Genomic DNA, 19,507 nt, shown 5'->3' with positions numbered 1-19,507 from the left:
GCTAGCTATAAGTATCATACATTCTTATGAGTTGTATTATATAATTTGCTCCAATTTTTATCATAAATAACCGATCAACTAGGTATGTATGTTTTCAGGAGCTTTATTTTTCGTTTTATACGATTAAATTTTCGCATTATTAAGTAATAACTTTTATATAATAACTGATTACTAACTAAGCTGAATGTAGGTGTTACATTCATAATAAAAAGAGAGCAAAAAATGGTTTTATCTACGGTGGTTTGTGGCTCAACAAATTTGGCTTTTGAATTAGATCATAATCACACTAATGGCACTAATGTTGTCACGGCGAAAAAGGAGCAAAGTTACAATGTCCGGAAAGAGATTGCTCTAGGCTGGAATAAGCACACCCCTTGCAGCCTTGACATCAAGGAACCCGAGGTTAACGATGAGCTGACCGGAGCAACGGAAGCTTATATGGCGGATGTTTTGGCAAGATACACGGATAGATGGCTTGAGAGGACCAAACACAATCTAGGTGATGATGACGATGATATTTAAGATTTCTCTAATTCATTTCATATCGCTCATTATTACTTCCCTTTTTTTGTTAGTTGACACATTTTGACTTTAACATTATTTACACACTTTTCTTTGACCATGTTTTTTAATTATATATAATGAAAAATATAGTCATGTGGGGGTTATGTTAGATTCGTCATGGTATATATTTTAAAACTATTAACTTTTGTTGAGTTTTACTTATCTGTAATTATATAATTATGTTAGATTCATCAGGTATATATTTTAAAACTATTAACGAGATGGAAATGTTGTTGCCCATAGTTTAGCTCGTTTAACACCTTTTATTATTGAACAAATTTGGGAGAACCATAGTCGTTGTGAGGTTTCTCCGTATGTATTGATGAATAAATTATCAATGTAATGACACCTTAATGGGTTTTCAAAAAAAAAAAAAAAAAAAAAAGTGGTTGAATTTGTGCATTTTAAAGCGGGACTTAAGAAACACGTCAACTAAAAAGATGTGGAGGGGAAGAAAATATAATTTTAGAACCCTTTTTTAAGAGGAAATATTGATGGGAATAATCCCACCTTTTGAGCATCGGAGATTAATAATCCCACCTTTGGGATTCTTTTTAATAATCTCACCTTTGTTGTCAATTCATTTTAATTAGGGTGGTGGTGGGCGCTAGTAAACGGAAATAAAGGTTGAAAATAGGGATGGGTTGGGGAGGCCTTGGCCACCGGCGGTGGTCATGGCAGGCTTAAGGTTTGATTGTTTTTCTTTATAAAAAATATTTTTACATTTTTCGAACCAACACATAAGCGACATGTGGCAATTATATTTTTTTTTACAAAAAATTTAACTCTGTCTCCAGGTTATCGGTTTCCGGGATTGAAGAGTGTCAAATTAGGGAGAAGAGAGAATGAATAGCTTTTGTATTGCTTGATTATTATTCATCAATAGGTTGAGTATTTATACAAAACCTAAACTCATAAGATAGGAAACAATCTTCCTAAAAGATATACGTCTAACCATAAACCCTAAAGATATATTCTCAAAATAATATCTTAACATAAATACCCTAATTAAATATATTATTCTCTTAAATGATATCTACGGAAAATATACCACACATATATTATTCGAAATCTCTAACACCCTCCCGCAATCGTAACGGCAGTAACACGAACGTTGCGATTGGAAATTTTTCACTTTATTGAAGCCGAGATGCACACTCTTGTGATGTCGCCTTCAATTTTTTTTTTCTTCTTTTTCAATGATGAGAATGTTCATCTTTTCGAACTCATCAGTCATCAATCAATCAAGCAGGAACGTCATTCTTTTCGAACCTGCAAATATAATAATTTTGGTTTTTCAGAGCAAAACCGAGCTCCAATCAAATATTGGTTTGTCAGAGTAAACCACACTCAAATTTCTTATTGGTCTTTCAGAGTAAACCACACTCAAATTTCTTATTGGTCTTTTAGAGTAAACCACACTCAAAATGGTCTTTTAGAGTAAACCACACTCAAATTTCTTATTGGTCTTTCAGAGTAAACCACACTCAAATCCAAAGGAGCAAAATTATGCTCGAATCAACTCACAAACCTTGTCTCACGGCACAAGGAGAACCAATTTCTTGTCTCACGACACAAGAGAGCCGAAAACTTTTTTTTTTCCATCTTTGAGAGTCAAAGACACACCAACAACTTTATTTTGATCTCAATGCTTAGAAAAGCCACGCTTGATGTAATGTATACATCAAGTCATCAACTCAAACTCTGCACCAACACTAACTTGCACAACGGAATAAACTAAAAAAAATGGTAATTTTTGCTAAAGGATCATCCCACCGGTGGGTTTAATTTCTAACCCACTGGTAGGGGGAAAATTTTTTTATGAACGGTCCCAAGATTTAACCTGCTCATGATACCATGTCAAATTAGGGACAAGAGAGAATGAATAGCTTTTGTATTGCTTGATTATTATTCATCAATAGGTTGAGTATTTATACAGAACCTAAGCTCATAAGATATGAAACAATCTTCCTAAAAGATATACGTCTAACCATAAACCCTAAAGATATATTCTCAAAATAATATCTTAACATAAATATCCTAATTAAATATATTATTCTCTTAAATGATATCTATGGAAAATATACCACACATATATTTTCCGATATCTCTAACAAAGAGTGAAAATGCAAGTAAAAGTTGGGACGATTATTGCAGAATAATCGAATATTGTGATTATTTAAAGAAAATTGAGCAAAGTCGTTGGGATTATTAAATTAAAGTGTATTTTTCCTAAATTTTAAGGACAATAATCCATGACCACACTTCTCCGTTGAAAAATAATTAAATTAGAATAACCCAACCATGTTTATATTTAAATTTTAACTAGTATGTAGTCCGAGTGTTGCACCGGTTGCTACTTTAATTAGACCTTGTGATTTTCAATTATATACATTTATTTTCATTTTTATAACATAGTTTATGATTGGCTTAGATGGTTAAGTAATTATCTTTCTTATAAAAAGTTGGGTGTTCGAATCCCCTTATCAACGTTTTTTTTATATGAATAATATTCTAGTTGATTGAATGAAAGATGGAGTAGGTGATGTGGCTTGGTCTACGTGGCTCAGAGAAGTTAATATATTAGTACAGCTTTTGTAATAGAGTATTGGCTCAGAGAAGTTCTTAGTAACGCCTTTTAATATATTAGTACATCTTTTGTAATAGAGTATTGTACATTTTTTTGAAACCAAGCTACGAATTTCATTATATAAGGTCTAATTCCGCCAAAGTGATCAAGTTTTGGGGAAAAGAACCCAACAATACAAACTTATTACAACCTCTAGCATCCCAACGTGCTACATTAATCAAGCATGACCAACTTTTATAATAGAGTAGGTATTGTACATTATATACTTAATTTATTATTATTATTATTATTATTATTATTATTATTATTATTATTATTATTATTATTATTATTATTATTATTATTATTATTATTATTATTATATCTCAAAAACATACAAAATTATACAACCTATAGAAAATTAGTGGGAAGCCGAGATACAATCTGGGCCCCCACTCCTCTAGCTATAGAAAAGCCGATCCTAGTATAGATATGAGCTGCAGCAATTATATATTTAATTTGTGTTTATTATTATTATTATTATTATTATTATTATTATTATATCTCAAAAATAGACAAAGTTATACAATTTATAAAAAATTAGTGGGAGGTCGAGATACAATGTGGACCCCCACTCCTCTAGATATAGCAAAACTTACTCTAACTAGTGAAGATATGAGCAGCAATACGTGTCCCAATGACCAATGTCTTGTCTTGTATATATATTAAAATAAGATGAAACAAACTGACCTTGAGCTACAGCTAACGTGTGACTGTAGGATATCAACTGAATTCAGACTTTAACTATGATGCTCTTGGTCCTTTGCAACGACTGTCAATTAACAACGCCGGTGATCCATTTATTGCGGGCAACTATGGTGTGCACTCAAGGGACTTCGAAGTAGGTGTATTAGATTGGTTTGCTCGTCTCTGGGAGATCAACAAGAATGAATATTGGGGATATGTTACCAGTGGTGGAACAGAAGGAAACCTACATGGCCTACTTATAGGGTAAGTGAGCCAATATTAAATTTTCAGTAAAAAAAACAGTAAATAATATAAGTGGTGTATGATAAATAAAACACTAATTTATGAAAATCAATTTATTAAATTCTAATATGTATCAAAGTTAATTTTATCATCAAAAGCTAGATGAAAGCCCATGCAATACAAAGATTTTATTTACCTGATTTTCTTATCTGAACTTAACTGAACTTTTTAGAACTTAGTTGAACTTATTAAAACTTATTTTAGTTGTAATTTGAAGTTGGGCAACCCTTATCAGAACTTATTTTTCCATAACTGAACTTATTTTTACTGAACTGAACTTATCAGAACTACTTATTTTAACTTAAATGAACTTATTTGAACTTATTAAACCTGAAATAAGAAAAAATAAGGTGAACAGAACAGACCGTTAGAGAAGAAAAAATAAACAACATTGCTATAGCCTATTCAAAAAGTCTAAGCTTTAATGTAATTTATAAATTTATGATGCAACCTTATTCGTTAATAAGGTTAGTTACGTGTTAATTTTTATTAAAAAAAAAAGTAATTTTAACTATATATATGTTATGTCATTTATAGGATTAACTTTTTATGTGAAAAGATATTTTTTTGTTATTGTTGTTATTTTCAATAATTTAAATCCTAAACCATTATTCGTCGTTTTTATATTTAAAATCAAATTCTCAAACTTATTAGTTAATTTTGCTAATGCGATGATTGTATTTCTTTTAAATTTTAGAATAAAATACAAATCTCTTTTATCATTGCTTAAAATAAGCCCTTGTTTATACGTTTAGTTATGATAAAATATAAAAAGGACATTAATTATTAACGATATAGATTAGTTTTTTTTAATACGATTTTTTTAGTATTAATTTTATTCAAGTTAATTTTTAAAAAATCATAATATTACGTGACGCTTTATTTAAAATTATAATTTTGCGTGGCGCTCTACCCTTTTCTAAAAAAAATAAATAAAGAATATCCTACGTATTGTTCTAAAATTTTGGGGAAAAACTTTATGTACTCCATATGTAATTGATATTTTGATTATTACTAAAACTAAGTGAGCAATACGAAGTTGTAGACATATTAAACATTTTTTTTTTCTCCGTAGGAGAGAAATGTTTCCTGATGGAATATTGTATGCTTCGAAAGAGGCACACTACTCGGTCTTTAAAGTTGCACGTATGTACCGAATGAATTGTGTTAAGGTTGAAACACTAGCTTCTGGGGTGATTGATTGTAGAGATTTGAAGAAATGTCTTCTTAACAACAAAGATAAACCTGCCATCATGAATATGGCCATAGGTATTCCTTTTACTTCCTTTTTTTTTTTTTTAATAATACACAATTAAGCTCAGATCGATCGAGTACATGATGATGCTTGATCTTTCAGTGTTACATAAGGATGTATATTACTTGTATTAAGCGATTATGGTACTCGTAACATTATAAATTTATACTTGTAATCAACCCACTAAACGCAATGGTATGACCCATTTGCGGTCTCTTGTTGCAGGGACTACGGTAAAAGGTGCTATTGATGATATTGATCTTGTGGTACAAACACTTGAAGAGTGTGGTTTCCCACGCAATCGATTCTATATCCATTGTGATGCAGCCTTGTTTGGTCTTATGCTTCCATTCCTAAATCAGGTTAGTAACTATCTTATAATTTAAATATTACATACGATAATAAAAATAGAACTTAGGACAATTTGCAAGGAAGGTTCTTTTAAGTGATTGACCTTGTGAGAAAGGCTCTTTTATAAAAAAAAAAGGTGGCATATAAGGTCCTTATATCATATTTGGGTTGTGGGGAGAGTCCTTTGACCAATTTCCGGTGTTCACCAAATTTTCCGGCAGAAAATAGTCACGCGCACAGTACGTGACCACTTAAATGAACTTTTTTTTCCCGTCTTTTTCCATCTATTGCCCTTTTTCTCCCTTATAAAACCCTAATTTTAGAACCAAACAAATCCCAAATCTTCAATTCTTATCCCTAAAATTAAAATTGAAGTCCAAATAAAGTCATTCACCTTACCAATTTTCACATTACCTACTTCGACTGGCATAATGGTGCCTTCAATTTTGATTTGAGAGATAAGAATTATTACAGGTATGTTCATTCCTCCTTTTTTTTTTAATCGGGTGCACCAAGGTGCACTATCCTATTTTCAAAAATATTGTCATTTTACAATCTGCAACTTAATAATAAACAGTACTCTTATTAAGCACATTTACACCCTATCTAGCTAGTAGGTAGTCATCAAATTTCATGCACACCCATGTCTTACCGCACCATATACCCATGCAAGACTTAACTTGGTCATGCATAATTTGTGGTATGGTAGAATGGACACTTTTGGTGGGAAAACGCGCCTAATTAAGCAATGAAACTTACGGAGTAGACACCATCATGTTTTGGGAAAGCTAATAGATTTTAAATACCATGCATCATCATATCACTTCCTTGATTTTTCTTTTCACACTAATGTATTATCATTTTCTTGTCCGAATGTACCATATAGGCGCCTCATATAACATTCAAGAAGCCAATTGATAGTGTATGTGTTTCGGGCCACAAATTCGTGGGAACCCCGATGCCTTGTGGTGTTCAGATGATTAGGATAGAACACATTAATGCTCTAGCAAGGACTAATGTAGAGTATATAGCCACAATGGATACTACAATCATGGGAAGTAGGAACGGTCAAGCCCCCGTCTTCTTATGGTATGCATTGAACCGCAAAGGGTACAATGGACTCAAGAAAGAGGTTCAAAATTGCCTAATCTTAGCCCGTTACCTTAAAGACCGGCTTAGAGAGGCCGGAGTTAGTGTCATGCTCAATGAGCTAAGCAACACCGTGGTATTCGAACGTCCACAAGATGAGGAGTTTATACGATACTGGCAGCTCTCTTGTCAAGGGAACATAGCTCATGTAATTGTCATGCCTAATATGACGAAGAAGACGTTGGATACTTTCCTCGACGAGCTAGTTGAAGAGCGTTGGATTTGGTTCAAAGACGGGAAAAATCAACCTCCTTGTGTTGCTTCTGATATTGGCAAAGAGAATTGTGTTTGCCCTTTGCATATCTGAACATTCGCTTGCTAGTTTGATGGTTTCATTAAGATGCATTACTTTTCATTTATTTATGTTTTGAGCATGTATGTAATACTACCTCCAGTTCGCATTACTTACAACAGAGGGGTTTTATTTGTGAGACATAAAATATTCCTTTGTTGTGAGTAATGCGAACCGAAAGTATACTGTACAAGTGTATTTATGATGGTGTGTATGGATTTTATTATTGAAATATTAATGTTTTGTGTTTTAAGTTTAGATTATATATAGAGCAAATTTCTAGAATTCTAGATATAATTAATCCTAAAAATTTAAACCAATTTACAACTAACTTTGGTTGCAATATTAAATTACTTGAATAAAATTGAAAGTATCAAATACGGCATTAATCCTCTCTAGAGTCTCTATGTAAATAATTCACATGTAGCTTTAAAATTCAAATCCTCTATGCAATTTATGCAAAATAGTGTGTGGAGGTAAAACTTTGGCAGGCCAAGCAAGATGGCAGTCGCAGAAACCATAGCCATCAAGGCTACTACAAAAGCGTGGCTACATGATCAGCCGTGGCTACTTGATTAGCCACTAGAGGAGCTTCGACTTGCGTTGATTTTTTGGGTTTCAACTTTCAAGCTAAGTAGAGCAGATCAAATTTAACCCGACCACTTGGCCAGTCCAAATTTTGGCTGGCTTTGGGAAAAAAAATAGACCAAAGTCAACTCAGGCCCGTCCAACCCAACCCAACCCAATTTGTTCAGAAAACTTGTCTCGGGTTTGGATATGCATTTTAATTTAATGATTTTTAAGTTATTGTTTTTATAGACCCGGCTCTTTTATATTTTACGGGTCTAGGCAAGCATTTTATGGCCCAAACCTAGGCATGGCCTGACCAAACGGACTATTTTATCTTGCCTTGGACCAGCTCAAAGCCAACCCAACCCGCCCTTTGATTATCTCTACTTTCAAGGACTAGCTATGAATTGTGATCAACATAATTGGGTTACATCAAAGCATTTTTGGACGACAGGGGAGGACCAAATTAAATTTTGGGTCTTATTGGTACTTTTAGGCAGGCCTATTCAATGCAGGCTCTAAATGGTTGAAGACTTTGGGTGTTTACTTGTTTGCATTTTATATTTTCTCTGTTTCTTTGATACTTGTCACATATTTTTTTGTACGATATTTAAGAAAAGTAAGTCTTATAAGGAGTACTATGTTTTAAGACACTTAAGTCTTAAATGGGGCTGAGAGATTGGTAGAAGTATAATTATGTGGGCCATGATGAGCTTGTTTTGAGTAGGGCAGTTTAGGGCTACAAATAAACATTTCTAGTGTGTTTCTATTTAGTGGTAAATGTTACCTCTAGAGTAGGGATGGCAATTTAATCTGAGTTCGATTCGAATTCGATCCGAAGGAAAAAATCCGATTCGAATCCATTTAAAATTAGTCTGAGTCCGAATCCGATAAAATAGATCCGAATCCGAATAGGAGGTGGATCGGATTTGGACCATACGCAAAGTCAACGGAGTCTGATCCGAGTCCGAATCCGAGAGTATAAGCATATGCTATATAACTTGGGACAATTATTTGCTTGTTTTGTACCAAAATTTTGTTATGTAACTTAGTTTATAATTTAAATATGTTATGTTTATACTTTAATTGGTATGACAATACAAGAAATTATAGGTATATGACATTACGAAAAATAAAAATAAAAAAATATTCGGATCATTTCGGAGGTCCGTATAAACGGACCGGATTCGGATCCGAAAATTACGAGTCAGAACGGATTCAGACTCGGATTTTTCGGATTCAGACTCGAATTCGAGTCCATTGTCCGTTTACATGTCTGTAGCCCGTTTACTAGCTTGATCTTATTCACGCATTCATAATTACATTGAATAATTTTCGCAGATCATAATCGACTAATCGTGTTTTAAGGTATCTCATTAATATTTTTAAGGTATCTTCTACTACCTAAAAAGCCCTTTAGTCAAACTAGATTTATTTCACAAGTTTTTATTTTTATTCATATCACATCTCTTAATTCGTTATTATTTATGAACTACAGACATGTTCACATTTATTGAACTGAATTGAATTGAGCTGAACTGAATATTTTATGAAAGAGATAAATTAGGAGCTGAACTTAAATGAATTAATTGGAGCTGAACTGAAAAAAAGCTGAAGTGAACATGCCCTACATTGTATCGTACCTTAAATAAATTTCATTTTTTGTGCACATGTTTTACAAGGTATTAAAATTACAGCTGTTAAAAGTGACATGATACAACAACATGATATTAATCAAACATAAAAAACTAATAGGGTTATCAGTATAAGAGTTTTTGATACGTTTAATCAAATAGAACACGACATGACGAGTCAATAATATATACTGTATATACTAAAAGACACATTAGCAATGACACATATCATCTCCTAGTGGGTCCTAGTTATTTAATCTATTAGTTAAAAATACAAATCATTTAACATCATTTTTTTTACACATATTCCATAATAATTTGTAGTAATATTTGAAATAAAAAAAGATTTCACAAATCTTTCTAAAAAAAATTCGAACTATTATTCCTCGACTAATTTAGGATTATAACATCAATCAATAACCTATAATTGTATATAACTATAGTCACCGTGCATGCACATGATCTAACCTAGTTAACTAAATTAAATAAGGCAGGTTAGTGTTGAGATTCCCAACATACATGATTTGATACTAACGCAGCTCAACCAGCCTAAGAAACAAAAAGCTAATAGTATAGTACGTTTAAGGTATTCGTACCGTTCTAAGCTTAGCTCGCTATGGCTAAGAAATGATCTATTTATCAATCAGATGTCAAAAATGCCTTTTTACATGGTGATTAATTGTTTATATGCATCAACCTTTAATGCTTTGTTGATCGGAGAGCACCCACCTATGTATGTCGGCTTCATCAGACTCTATATGGGTTGAAGCAAGTCCCTCGATCTTGGTACTAGCGCTTTGCGAATGTTTTGGTCAGATTGAGTTTTCAACTCTTTTTACTTTTCGCAGGGTGATGATATGACATATTTGCTTCTTTATGTTGATGATAATATTATATAAGCTGCCTCTTCTGACAGGTTTCGTGTGGGAATCATACCTCAGTTGCATGTGCAAATTGAGCTTCCTATGTCTGATTTGGGCCTTCTGAGTTATTTTGAGGGATCGCGGTGACATGTACTCCTTATTTGCTACGTTGTCAGCAAAAAATGCACATGAAATTTTAGAGCGTACAGGTATGGGCTCTTGTAAACTTGCAGCTACTCCAGTTGACACCAAAGAACCACCTTTTTTTGGATCCTACTTTGTATCGCAGTTTAGCAGTTGTTGCGCTCTTCATATACCTTACTTTCAGTGGCCTGATATTTCCTATGCGGTGCAACAAGTGTGTCTTTTTATGCATGATGCCCACCGTCGGGAATCTCATTATTATGATGCTTTGAAGCGCATTCTGCGCTATGTTTAGGATACCATTGATCATGACTTACATTTATATCCGTCTGCTCATACTCATTTGATTACTTACACTGACGCTGACCGGGGAGGTTTTCCCGACACCTGTTGTTTCACATCATGTTATAGCTGCTTTCTTGGGACAACCTCGTTTCTTGGTCATCTAAGTGTTAACCTACATTATCTAAATCGAGTGCAGAATCAGAATTCGCAAATGTTGTCTATGAGGCTTGTTGGCCTCGTATTCTTTTTATTAGAGCTACATTGTCCTCTTCGTCAAGCTACTATTATTTATTGTGAAAATGCCTGCGCCATCTACCTTTCTAGCTATCAACCCGGTACAATACCAACACACCAAACATGTGGAGATGGATATATAGCTACAAGCCTACAAGGGATACTAAAATATCATATATTCATATGGAGTAGGAACAACCTAGTTTCCATCTTCTTATGGTATGCCTTGAGCCGCAAACGATACAATGGACTCAAGAAAAGAGGTTCAAAAGTGCCTAATTGTTAGGGCCTATAATTAGTATTTATATTGTATAGTTAACGGGCCTATTTATTGTGCCCTAATCTCTTGTATAAATACTCTAATCCATACTCTAATGAAAATACGGAAAATCTTTTCTTGACATGGTATCGGAGCCTCTATACTCTAATCACTAAAACCCTAAATTTCTGATTTTTTTTTTCTTCTACTCTACTGCTCTATTCGATTGATCATGGAGGATGGAAAGCTTGATCCTTCTTTTCCTTTTTATCTCGGTTCTGGAGATCAACCAGGGAATTTGATTACCCATATCGTGTTGAAGGGTGACAATTATCTTGCTTGGTCTCGGGCTATCACTCTATCGTTGGAATCGCGGCGGAAATACGAATCTTTTCTTGACACTAATCATAGCCTATTACCTTAAACAACGGCTTGGTGGGGCTGGGGTTAGTGTCATGCTCAATGAGCTAAGCAACACCGTGATATTCGAAACGTCCAGGCCACAAGATGAGAAGTTTATACGATACTGGCAGCTGTCTTGTCAAGGGAACATAGCTCATGTAATTGTCATGCTTAATGTTACAATTTAACCCTAGGATACTTTCCTCGATGAACTAGTTTAAAAGCGTTCGATTTGGTTAAAAGACGAGAAAAATCAACCTCAAAGAGAATTGTGTTTGCCCTTTGCATAATTGAACATTTGCTTGCTTATATCGTCGTTGTGTATCATGTAATTTAGTAAATCAACATAATAAGATAAATTTGTGGTTAAAAGACATGAAGATATATATACATGTATATAATAGTGTGTATGGATTTTTTATTCGCTCAATGGATAATATTTTGCACTGTTTACAGATTAGTGCAAATTTCTAGATATAGTCCGCAACATTTAAACCAATTAACAGCTAAATATATGGTGGCAATTTTTAATTACTTGAATAGAAAGTAGCAAAAACAAAGTAATGGGTCTCCAAAATCAATCTTCTCTACAGTCTCTACGACGATACAAAGCAAGATTTGATGTAATTGCTTGAGAATTCACATTGTTTTTTTTGGTGTTTCACCCATTTCACCCTTTGGGATAATCCGAATTCGGATCAATTTTGGGTAGTTAGGTTCCAGTCCCCTCCCAATTGTTGTTGCGGGGATCGAACACGAGTCCTCCCTACCAAGTGTAGTTCCAATTATCACTACACCAACAAACAATTGGTTTGAGAATTCACCTTATAATCGTAAAGTCGTATCCTCTCAAAAGCAATTTATGCAATAGCAAAATTGTGCATGAAGGTAAAAAACAGGCAGCCGAGGCAAGATGACAGTCGCGGAAACCATAGCAATCGTGGCCACTGCAAAAGCTGTGATACATTTGGTGGCTGCTCGATCGGGCTTTAGAGGAGCTACGACTTGCTTTGAGTTTCTAGGACAAGCTATGAATTATACTCAACAAAAAAATTGGGTTACATCAAAGCATTTTTGGATCTTATTGGCACATTTAGGCAGCCCTAATCATGCAGGCCCTAAAAGGTTAGAAGACTTTGGTGCAAAAGGGCCATATGCCCATATGCATTGGGGTGTCATTATATTGCTTGTTGGATGAAAATTGTGGTCATTGTATTAAATCAAATTACAAGATTTGCAACTGTTTATTTTTATTGACTAATGTAAACCGCTGATATAGTTTACTTTTTATTTTATTTGTAATATTTTTTTCAAAAAATAATAATTAAAAACTACCACGTTCTTTTTCCGTTTCTTCTTTGTTTACTTAAGTATTTTTTTCCTTTCCTTCTCTTCAATCTTTCTTCATTGTTTTATTTGTTTTGAAGTGGATACAAATAATTGATGCTTCATTGTTCTTTTGCAAACCAGTTGTCTACACTTGCAGTTAAAGTATTTTTAAAGACCAAAGTATATCTTTTCAATATTGCCGCATGCATCAAGTACCTATAAATCTGTAATAAAGCAATCTTGAATTCAAGTAACTCTATTTGAATGGTTGGACTTGGAGCCAATTGTTATAATCAGTATACATGGATTATATGAAGCTGATTCAGTAACTAGAATCAGATGAACAAGAGAGAGAAAGTAAGAAATAGAGAGAGAAAGTTTGGGAATTAATTTGTTATTGAATTATGAAGTCAGAGCATTAATTACAGAAGAAGAAAGCTTATATACAACGAATATTCTAACTAACTTGCCAGCTAGGATTAATTAGTTACAGGCCTAAAATGGGTTTGTTATTCTAACAACCCATATATATTATCATCCCCCCCTCAAGCTGGAATAGGTGGAGGATCAGGAACAACCATTCCAAGCTTGATAGTTAGGCGTCTGTGTTGATCAGCACCAAGAGGTTTGGTGAAAAGATCAGCTAGCTGATTCTGGGAGCTTACATGCTGAGTAGTAATAAAACCAGATTCAACATTTTCTCTGACATAATGAGCATCAATTTTGAAATGTTTAGTACGCTCATGCATACAAGGGTTCTCAGCTATATACTGAGCTGAAATATTGTCACAATATAGAGGAATAGGCAGAGGAGGCTGAATGTGTAAATCAGAAAGCATATTTGCCACCTATTGCAATTCACTAGTAGTGTGACTCATGCTACGATATTCAGACTCTGTAGAACTCTTAGAGACTACTTTTTGTTTCTTAGTTTTCTAGGAAATTAAGGAAGAACCAAGAAACACACAAAAGCCTGTTAAGGACCTTGCTGAATATGAGCAGGTACCCCAATCAGCATCACAATATGCAAGAAGATTCAAAGTGTTGTGAGCTGAATAGAAAAGACCATGATGCAAAGTACCTTTAAGATACCTCAAAACATGTTGAGCTGCTTGAAAATGAGGTAACCTTGGATCTTGAAGAAACTGACTCAAATGCTGAACAACATATGAGATATCTGGCCTTGTCATGTTTAAGTATAAGAGCTTGCCAATTATTCTTCTATAAACCTCTGGATCCTGAAGTCTGTCACCATCAGTCTTATGAAGCTTGAGACCTTTTGGAAGAGGAAAATCTGCTGGTTTACAGTCCATCATTGAAGTGTTCTACAACAAATCAAGGATATACTTTCTCTGATTGAGAAGAATACCACTTGAATCCCTTGTAACTTCAATGCCCAGAAAATATTTAAGAGGACCAAGGTCTTTAATGGTGAACTTCAAATGAAGTTTATCCTTCAACTGCTGAATTGAAGACAATGAAGTACCAGCAATGATAAGGTCATCTACATATGCTACAACCACCAGAAACTCAGAACCAGCAAAAGAGACAAACATGGAGTAGTCATATTTAGATTGAATGAATCCAAGGCTAATCAAGAATTTTGACAGTTCAAGATTCCATTGTCTTGAAGCTTGTCTCAAACCATAAAGAGATCTCCTCAACTTACAAACTTGACCAGGCTTGGCCTTACTGTAACCCGGAGGAGGAAGCATATACAAATCTTCATCAACATAACCATGAAGAAAAGCATTGTTTATGTCTAACTGATGTAATTCAAGATTACATGCTGCAGCAAGAGCAATAATCAGCCTAACAGTTGTAAATTTGGCAACTGGGCTAAAAGTATGCTTGAAATCCTTGCCCTTGATTTGTCTATCACCTCTTGCAACCAACCTCCCTTTGCATCTTTCAATAGTACCATCAGGATTGAATTTGGTTTTATAAACCCACTTACACCCAATGGGCTTCACACCATGTGGTAAATCAACCACATCCCAAGTACCATTCTTCTTCAAAGCATCCAATTCCTTATCCATAGCTTCCACCCACCTAGGATCATGCTTAGCCTGACTGTAAGAGGCAGGTTCAACAGAAGAAAAAACATTTGCAAGACTAGCAAGATGATCAGGAGAAAACTGAGACAACTCAGGACAAGTATATACATTGAAACTTGAAGACTGAGAAGAACCAGTATCAACAGGATTAATATGGATATACAAGGAAAACACATTTCTTAGCCCTCACTGCAAACTTATCAGAAGACTTACAAGAAGCATAACAAAGACATCCAACAACCCTAAGATGAGCATAATCTGGAGGTTTCCCCAATAACCATTCAAAAGGAGACTTCCAACCCAAAATAGCAGTAGGCATCATATTTATTAAGTATGTTGCAGCAAGCAAGCAGTCACCCCAAAACTTAATTGGCAGTCGATGAAACCTTATGGCCCTAGCAGTCTCAAGCAAGTGTCTATGTTTGCGCTCAACCCTCCCATTTTGTTAAGGAACACCAGGCAAACTCTTTTGATGAACAATACCCTTACTATAAAAAAGAACAGAACAAGTATCTTGAACAATCTCTGTCCCATTATCACTCCTTAGGATCTTGACAGAAGTACTAAATTGATTTTCAACATAGGCTAAGAAATATTTCATAATTTCAGGCACTTGTGTCTTAGAACTGACTAAATGAGTCCAGGTAGTTCTTGAAAAATCATCAAGAATAGTTAGAAAATAACGTGCACCAGTGAGAGTAGGCTGTCTATAAGGACCCCATAGATCCACATGAATCAATGAGAAAGCAGAAGAGGCATGTGAAGAAGAAATGGGAAAAGGAGATTTATGTGATTTGGCAAAAATACAAGATTCACAACAGAAATCAGAGATTTTATTGAAATCAAAATTCATAGGAACAGACAACTTTGACAACCTATGAACAGAAATATGTCCCAACCTAGCATGAATAGTGTTTCGGGGTTTTCTGATGTCCTGCGGGAGAGTTACAATTCCGAGACTGGAACCGGACGCCTGTACCTGCAAAATAACGGAGACTCCTGGTGGTGGGAGCTCCGCCTCCAACGGTCAAGTTAGTACTTGATTAAGGAGTAATTAATGCGGAAATTAAAGTGATTGGGTCTCTCTAGGTGAGAGTGTTTAATGTAGGTAATTTGCTTTGTTAGCGAGATCAGCCGGTTATTAATGTGTGTAATTAATGTGTTTTTTCGTAATCCCCCTTAATGAGGATTAAGGGAGGTATTTATAACCTGCCTAGGTTTAGGTTAACCTAGGGCCGATTGGGCTTCCCTCGGAAGTTGGGCCTGGGTGGCCGGTTTCTCCATTAGGCATGGAGTTTGCCACATGTCATGACATAATAGGTCCAAGGTGGACGAATAAGCGCGTGCCACGTGGCAAGCCCTGACAGTTCCAACTGGGGGACACTTGGCAGGACCTGATTGGCCCACGTGGCGCATTCCGATTGGTGGGAGCAAAATCCCCTAATCATTTGCCCCTCACATGTGGCACGTGATTGGTCACGTGTTACCTGTGACAGGTGTCGCACTGTAACAGGCGGCGACCTTCTACAGGTGTCAGTCGGCGAAAGGACGAGAGATTTTCCCGCCCAAATTTTGAATTCTGAAAGTGACCCTTCGCCTTCTCACTTCGCTTATATAAGGGAGGATTGTCTTGAGTCATTTTCACACTTTGAGAACTTTTTGAGAAAATTCGGACCCCTGAACTTGCTCTGACATTTCGGACCTTTTCTGCCTACCGCCTGTTCTGACAAGCCGACTGCACAGGATTTTCAGAACTTCATCAACCGTCACTCGTTCAGGTAACTGTCAGTTCTCTTACTCTTAATTTTCTTTTTATTTTTTGAAATGGCACCACGGAAGCACACGACACGACCTAGGTTAGTGATCAGCCGGTCACCGGGGACGGCTGAATCTAGGACTAGGAGTGCCGCCTGCCTTTTTCCGGACCCATCTTTGCCCTTTATACAAAGTCCGACTGTATCTGTGTCTATGCAGAGCAGGATGGCCAGAACGAAAAAGACTGCTAGGATCTCAAATTCAGACGGCTCCTCCCACAGGGTGCCGCTTAGTGAAACATCTGACCAGGCGCCAGATGTGGAAGTGAAACAAGGCGGCCTGAAAGCCGGCAATTCTGAGGGAGGAGTCATAGTGACCCCTTCCCATTTAACAGTTAACAATTCTGCTCCTTTTCAAAGAGAGGAGGCGGGCCCCTCCGGGAGAGGGGAGGAGTCGTCCTCTTCGGACTCGTCAGAGGACGATTCCGAGTCAAGCTCTTCTGGCCATGCTTCTTTGGACACAGAAGAGAAAAACAGCCGCCTGCAAGAGGCGAGACTTTCTCACGCAGTTGAGAAGGGGGACAATTGGGCGGAGCCATCCGCCTCTTACCGAGAGCTAAATACCCCCTACTACTGCACGGTACCTCGGGGCCGGATCACATCCATGCAAGAGAAAGTGGAGAGCTTTATTGCAAACCACACCATGGGCCCCGACTTTCTAGTGTTTGTGCCGGATCCAGAAGACACAGTCGTCTGGCCGGCTGGTTCCAGTTATGATAGCGCCTGCTTTGGCTGCTACGAGGCGGCCATCAAGGCAGGGCTTCGCTTCCCATTACATCCGGCTATTCAGCGGATCTTGGATGGGTATGAGTTGGGGTTATGGCAGTTAGCCCCAAACTCCTGGGTGAACGTACTCGGCTATGTGGCCGGGTGCGAACTACACGGGGTGGAGCCGAGCTTCGAGGCTTTCGCCCATATGAACTATCTCAGCCGGACCCCTAAGACAGGCGGTACCGGCTGGTATCAATTGACAAGCCACAGGGGCTACCTCATGACGAGAGGTAAAGCAAACAAGTGGAAGGACTGGCGGAGCACCTTCCTCATCATTGAGAGTTCAGACATTGAGCTGAACAAGCGCTTCAATAGGTGGAACAGGAATCCGCCCCTTCTTGCAGGCGGCCGTAGCATGCCGCCTGTTCCCCCCCCCCCAAGGCTAGGAAAGAGATCCTTGATAAAGGACTCTTTAAAGTAGAGTCGAGGGTCGACTCTACTTCAGGGGTACGAGAGCAAGTACCACTGCACTGCGTCCCGAGCTTCAAATGGCTCTACGACGAGTACTTTTTGATTGCCTGTGGCCTCAGCAGTCGGTGCTCAAGAGGTAGTCGGCCTGTCGAATACTCTGTTGTTCCATACATTTCTTGTTATGACTTTTATTAACTTTGTTGTTTGTTTTTGCAGCTGACGCCATGAGCAAAATCACCGCCTCCAAGACTGCGGCGGCCATGTTGCGGGCCTCCATTATGCAACAAGCTTCAACCGACTCCCCCAAGAACGGGGCACCCTTGGTGAGCTCCGAACCTTTCACCCTCTTTTTGGAGTTGTGTTTATGCATATACTGACTTTTTTCTTCTTTTTTAGACGGGTGCTCCAAGAGCTTCATCTTCCCAACAGCCGGACCCCAAGGCCCGGAGGACGACTGTTGCGAGCTCTCCTGGTTCTGCCAGGAAACAGGTGGCGGCTGAGAAACAGCCGGCCACTTCTTCTAAAACTCCAACTGGGCCGCCTAGAAGTATGAAGTTGTCCTTGTAAATTTTAGACTTGATCCCTTTTTTACTAGGTCTAATCCGTTTGTTTATGCTTGATGCAGCCGGCCCTCAGGAGCCTGACTTGGTAGAGATGGCCAAGTCTATGATCAGGGCAGTTCCTCCAGCTGAAAGGGAGGCGGTCAAGGGTTTCGGCACCCTTGACCTAGACGGGATTGCAGGGGTCCTTGCTGAGGTATACTTAGCATATTTTTGAGTATTTGAATTTCTGGACGCCTGTTTTCTTTTTGTTTGGAAACTAACGCCTGTTCCTTTGTACTTAGGCCCTGCTCCGAGTGAACGGCCTTCGCAAGCCGCTTGATCGGAAGAACAAAGAGGTAAAGGCTGCAAAAGCTATGGCCGCCTCTGACTGTGATAAGGCAATGTTTCAAATTGCCCAAAATGAAGTTCTAACCATTGATATTCTTTATTATCAGGCGCAGGCTACCGCCGCTGTTCGGGCTCAGTTAGAGGCGGCCCAGAAGAGGAATGGCGAGCTGGAGGCGACCATCACCAATCTCAAGGCCGAGCTGAAACCTCTTCGCCTAAAGATGTACTCATACGAAGCCTTGGAGAAATCCTTGGCCAGCGTAAAAGAACGCCTGGTGACCCAAGAGAAGAGTCTTACCCAAGAGCTCTCGGAAAAGGCCGAGCAAGAGAAGAAAGAGCTGGTCCGGGAGATGATGGAAGACTCCGCTCAAATCCAGCGCATGACTTGGGGCCGCCTCTTCCCTAATGCCGACTTTGCCTCATGGGAAAAAACGTACCGCCAGTGTTCGGATACATATAATCAAGAGATCCTGGCGGCTGCTGAGGAAGAGGCGTTGGAGGAAGCGTTGGAGGAGGAGGAGCCGGTAGTGGCGCTTGTGCCGCTTGGGGGTAAGGCATCAAAAAAGGATGCAGCTGAAGCCGAGTCCAGCAAGAAGAGTGCTGACCAGGCGGCA

General features: G+C 37.4%; 1 protein-coding gene across 1 annotated transcript; it reads left to right on the top strand.

Moving 5' to 3' along the window:
- LOC110706688 (serine decarboxylase-like) lies at nucleotides 1-7,492 on the top strand. Its single transcript, XM_021884642.1, has 6 exons — nucleotides 1-82; nucleotides 191-499; nucleotides 3,913-4,144; nucleotides 5,259-5,452; nucleotides 5,664-5,800; nucleotides 6,676-7,492. The coding sequence occupies exons 2-6, from the start codon at nucleotides 223-225 to the stop codon at nucleotides 7,243-7,245; spliced, it is 1,410 nt and encodes a 469-aa protein (XP_021740334.1). The 5' UTR covers nucleotides 1-82; nucleotides 191-222; the 3' UTR covers nucleotides 7,246-7,492.
- The last annotated feature ends 12,015 nt before the right edge of the window (nucleotides 7,493-19,507 follow it).

Source organism: Chenopodium quinoa, unplaced genomic scaffold, assembly GCF_001683475.1.
Source record: "Chenopodium quinoa cultivar QQ74 unplaced genomic scaffold, ASM168347v1, whole genome shotgun sequence".
Classification (NCBI taxonomy): Eukaryota; Viridiplantae; Streptophyta; class Magnoliopsida; order Caryophyllales; family Amaranthaceae; genus Chenopodium; species Chenopodium quinoa.
The sequence above is the reverse complement of the archived record's forward strand: the minus strand, read 5'-3'. Positions and strand labels throughout refer to the sequence as shown.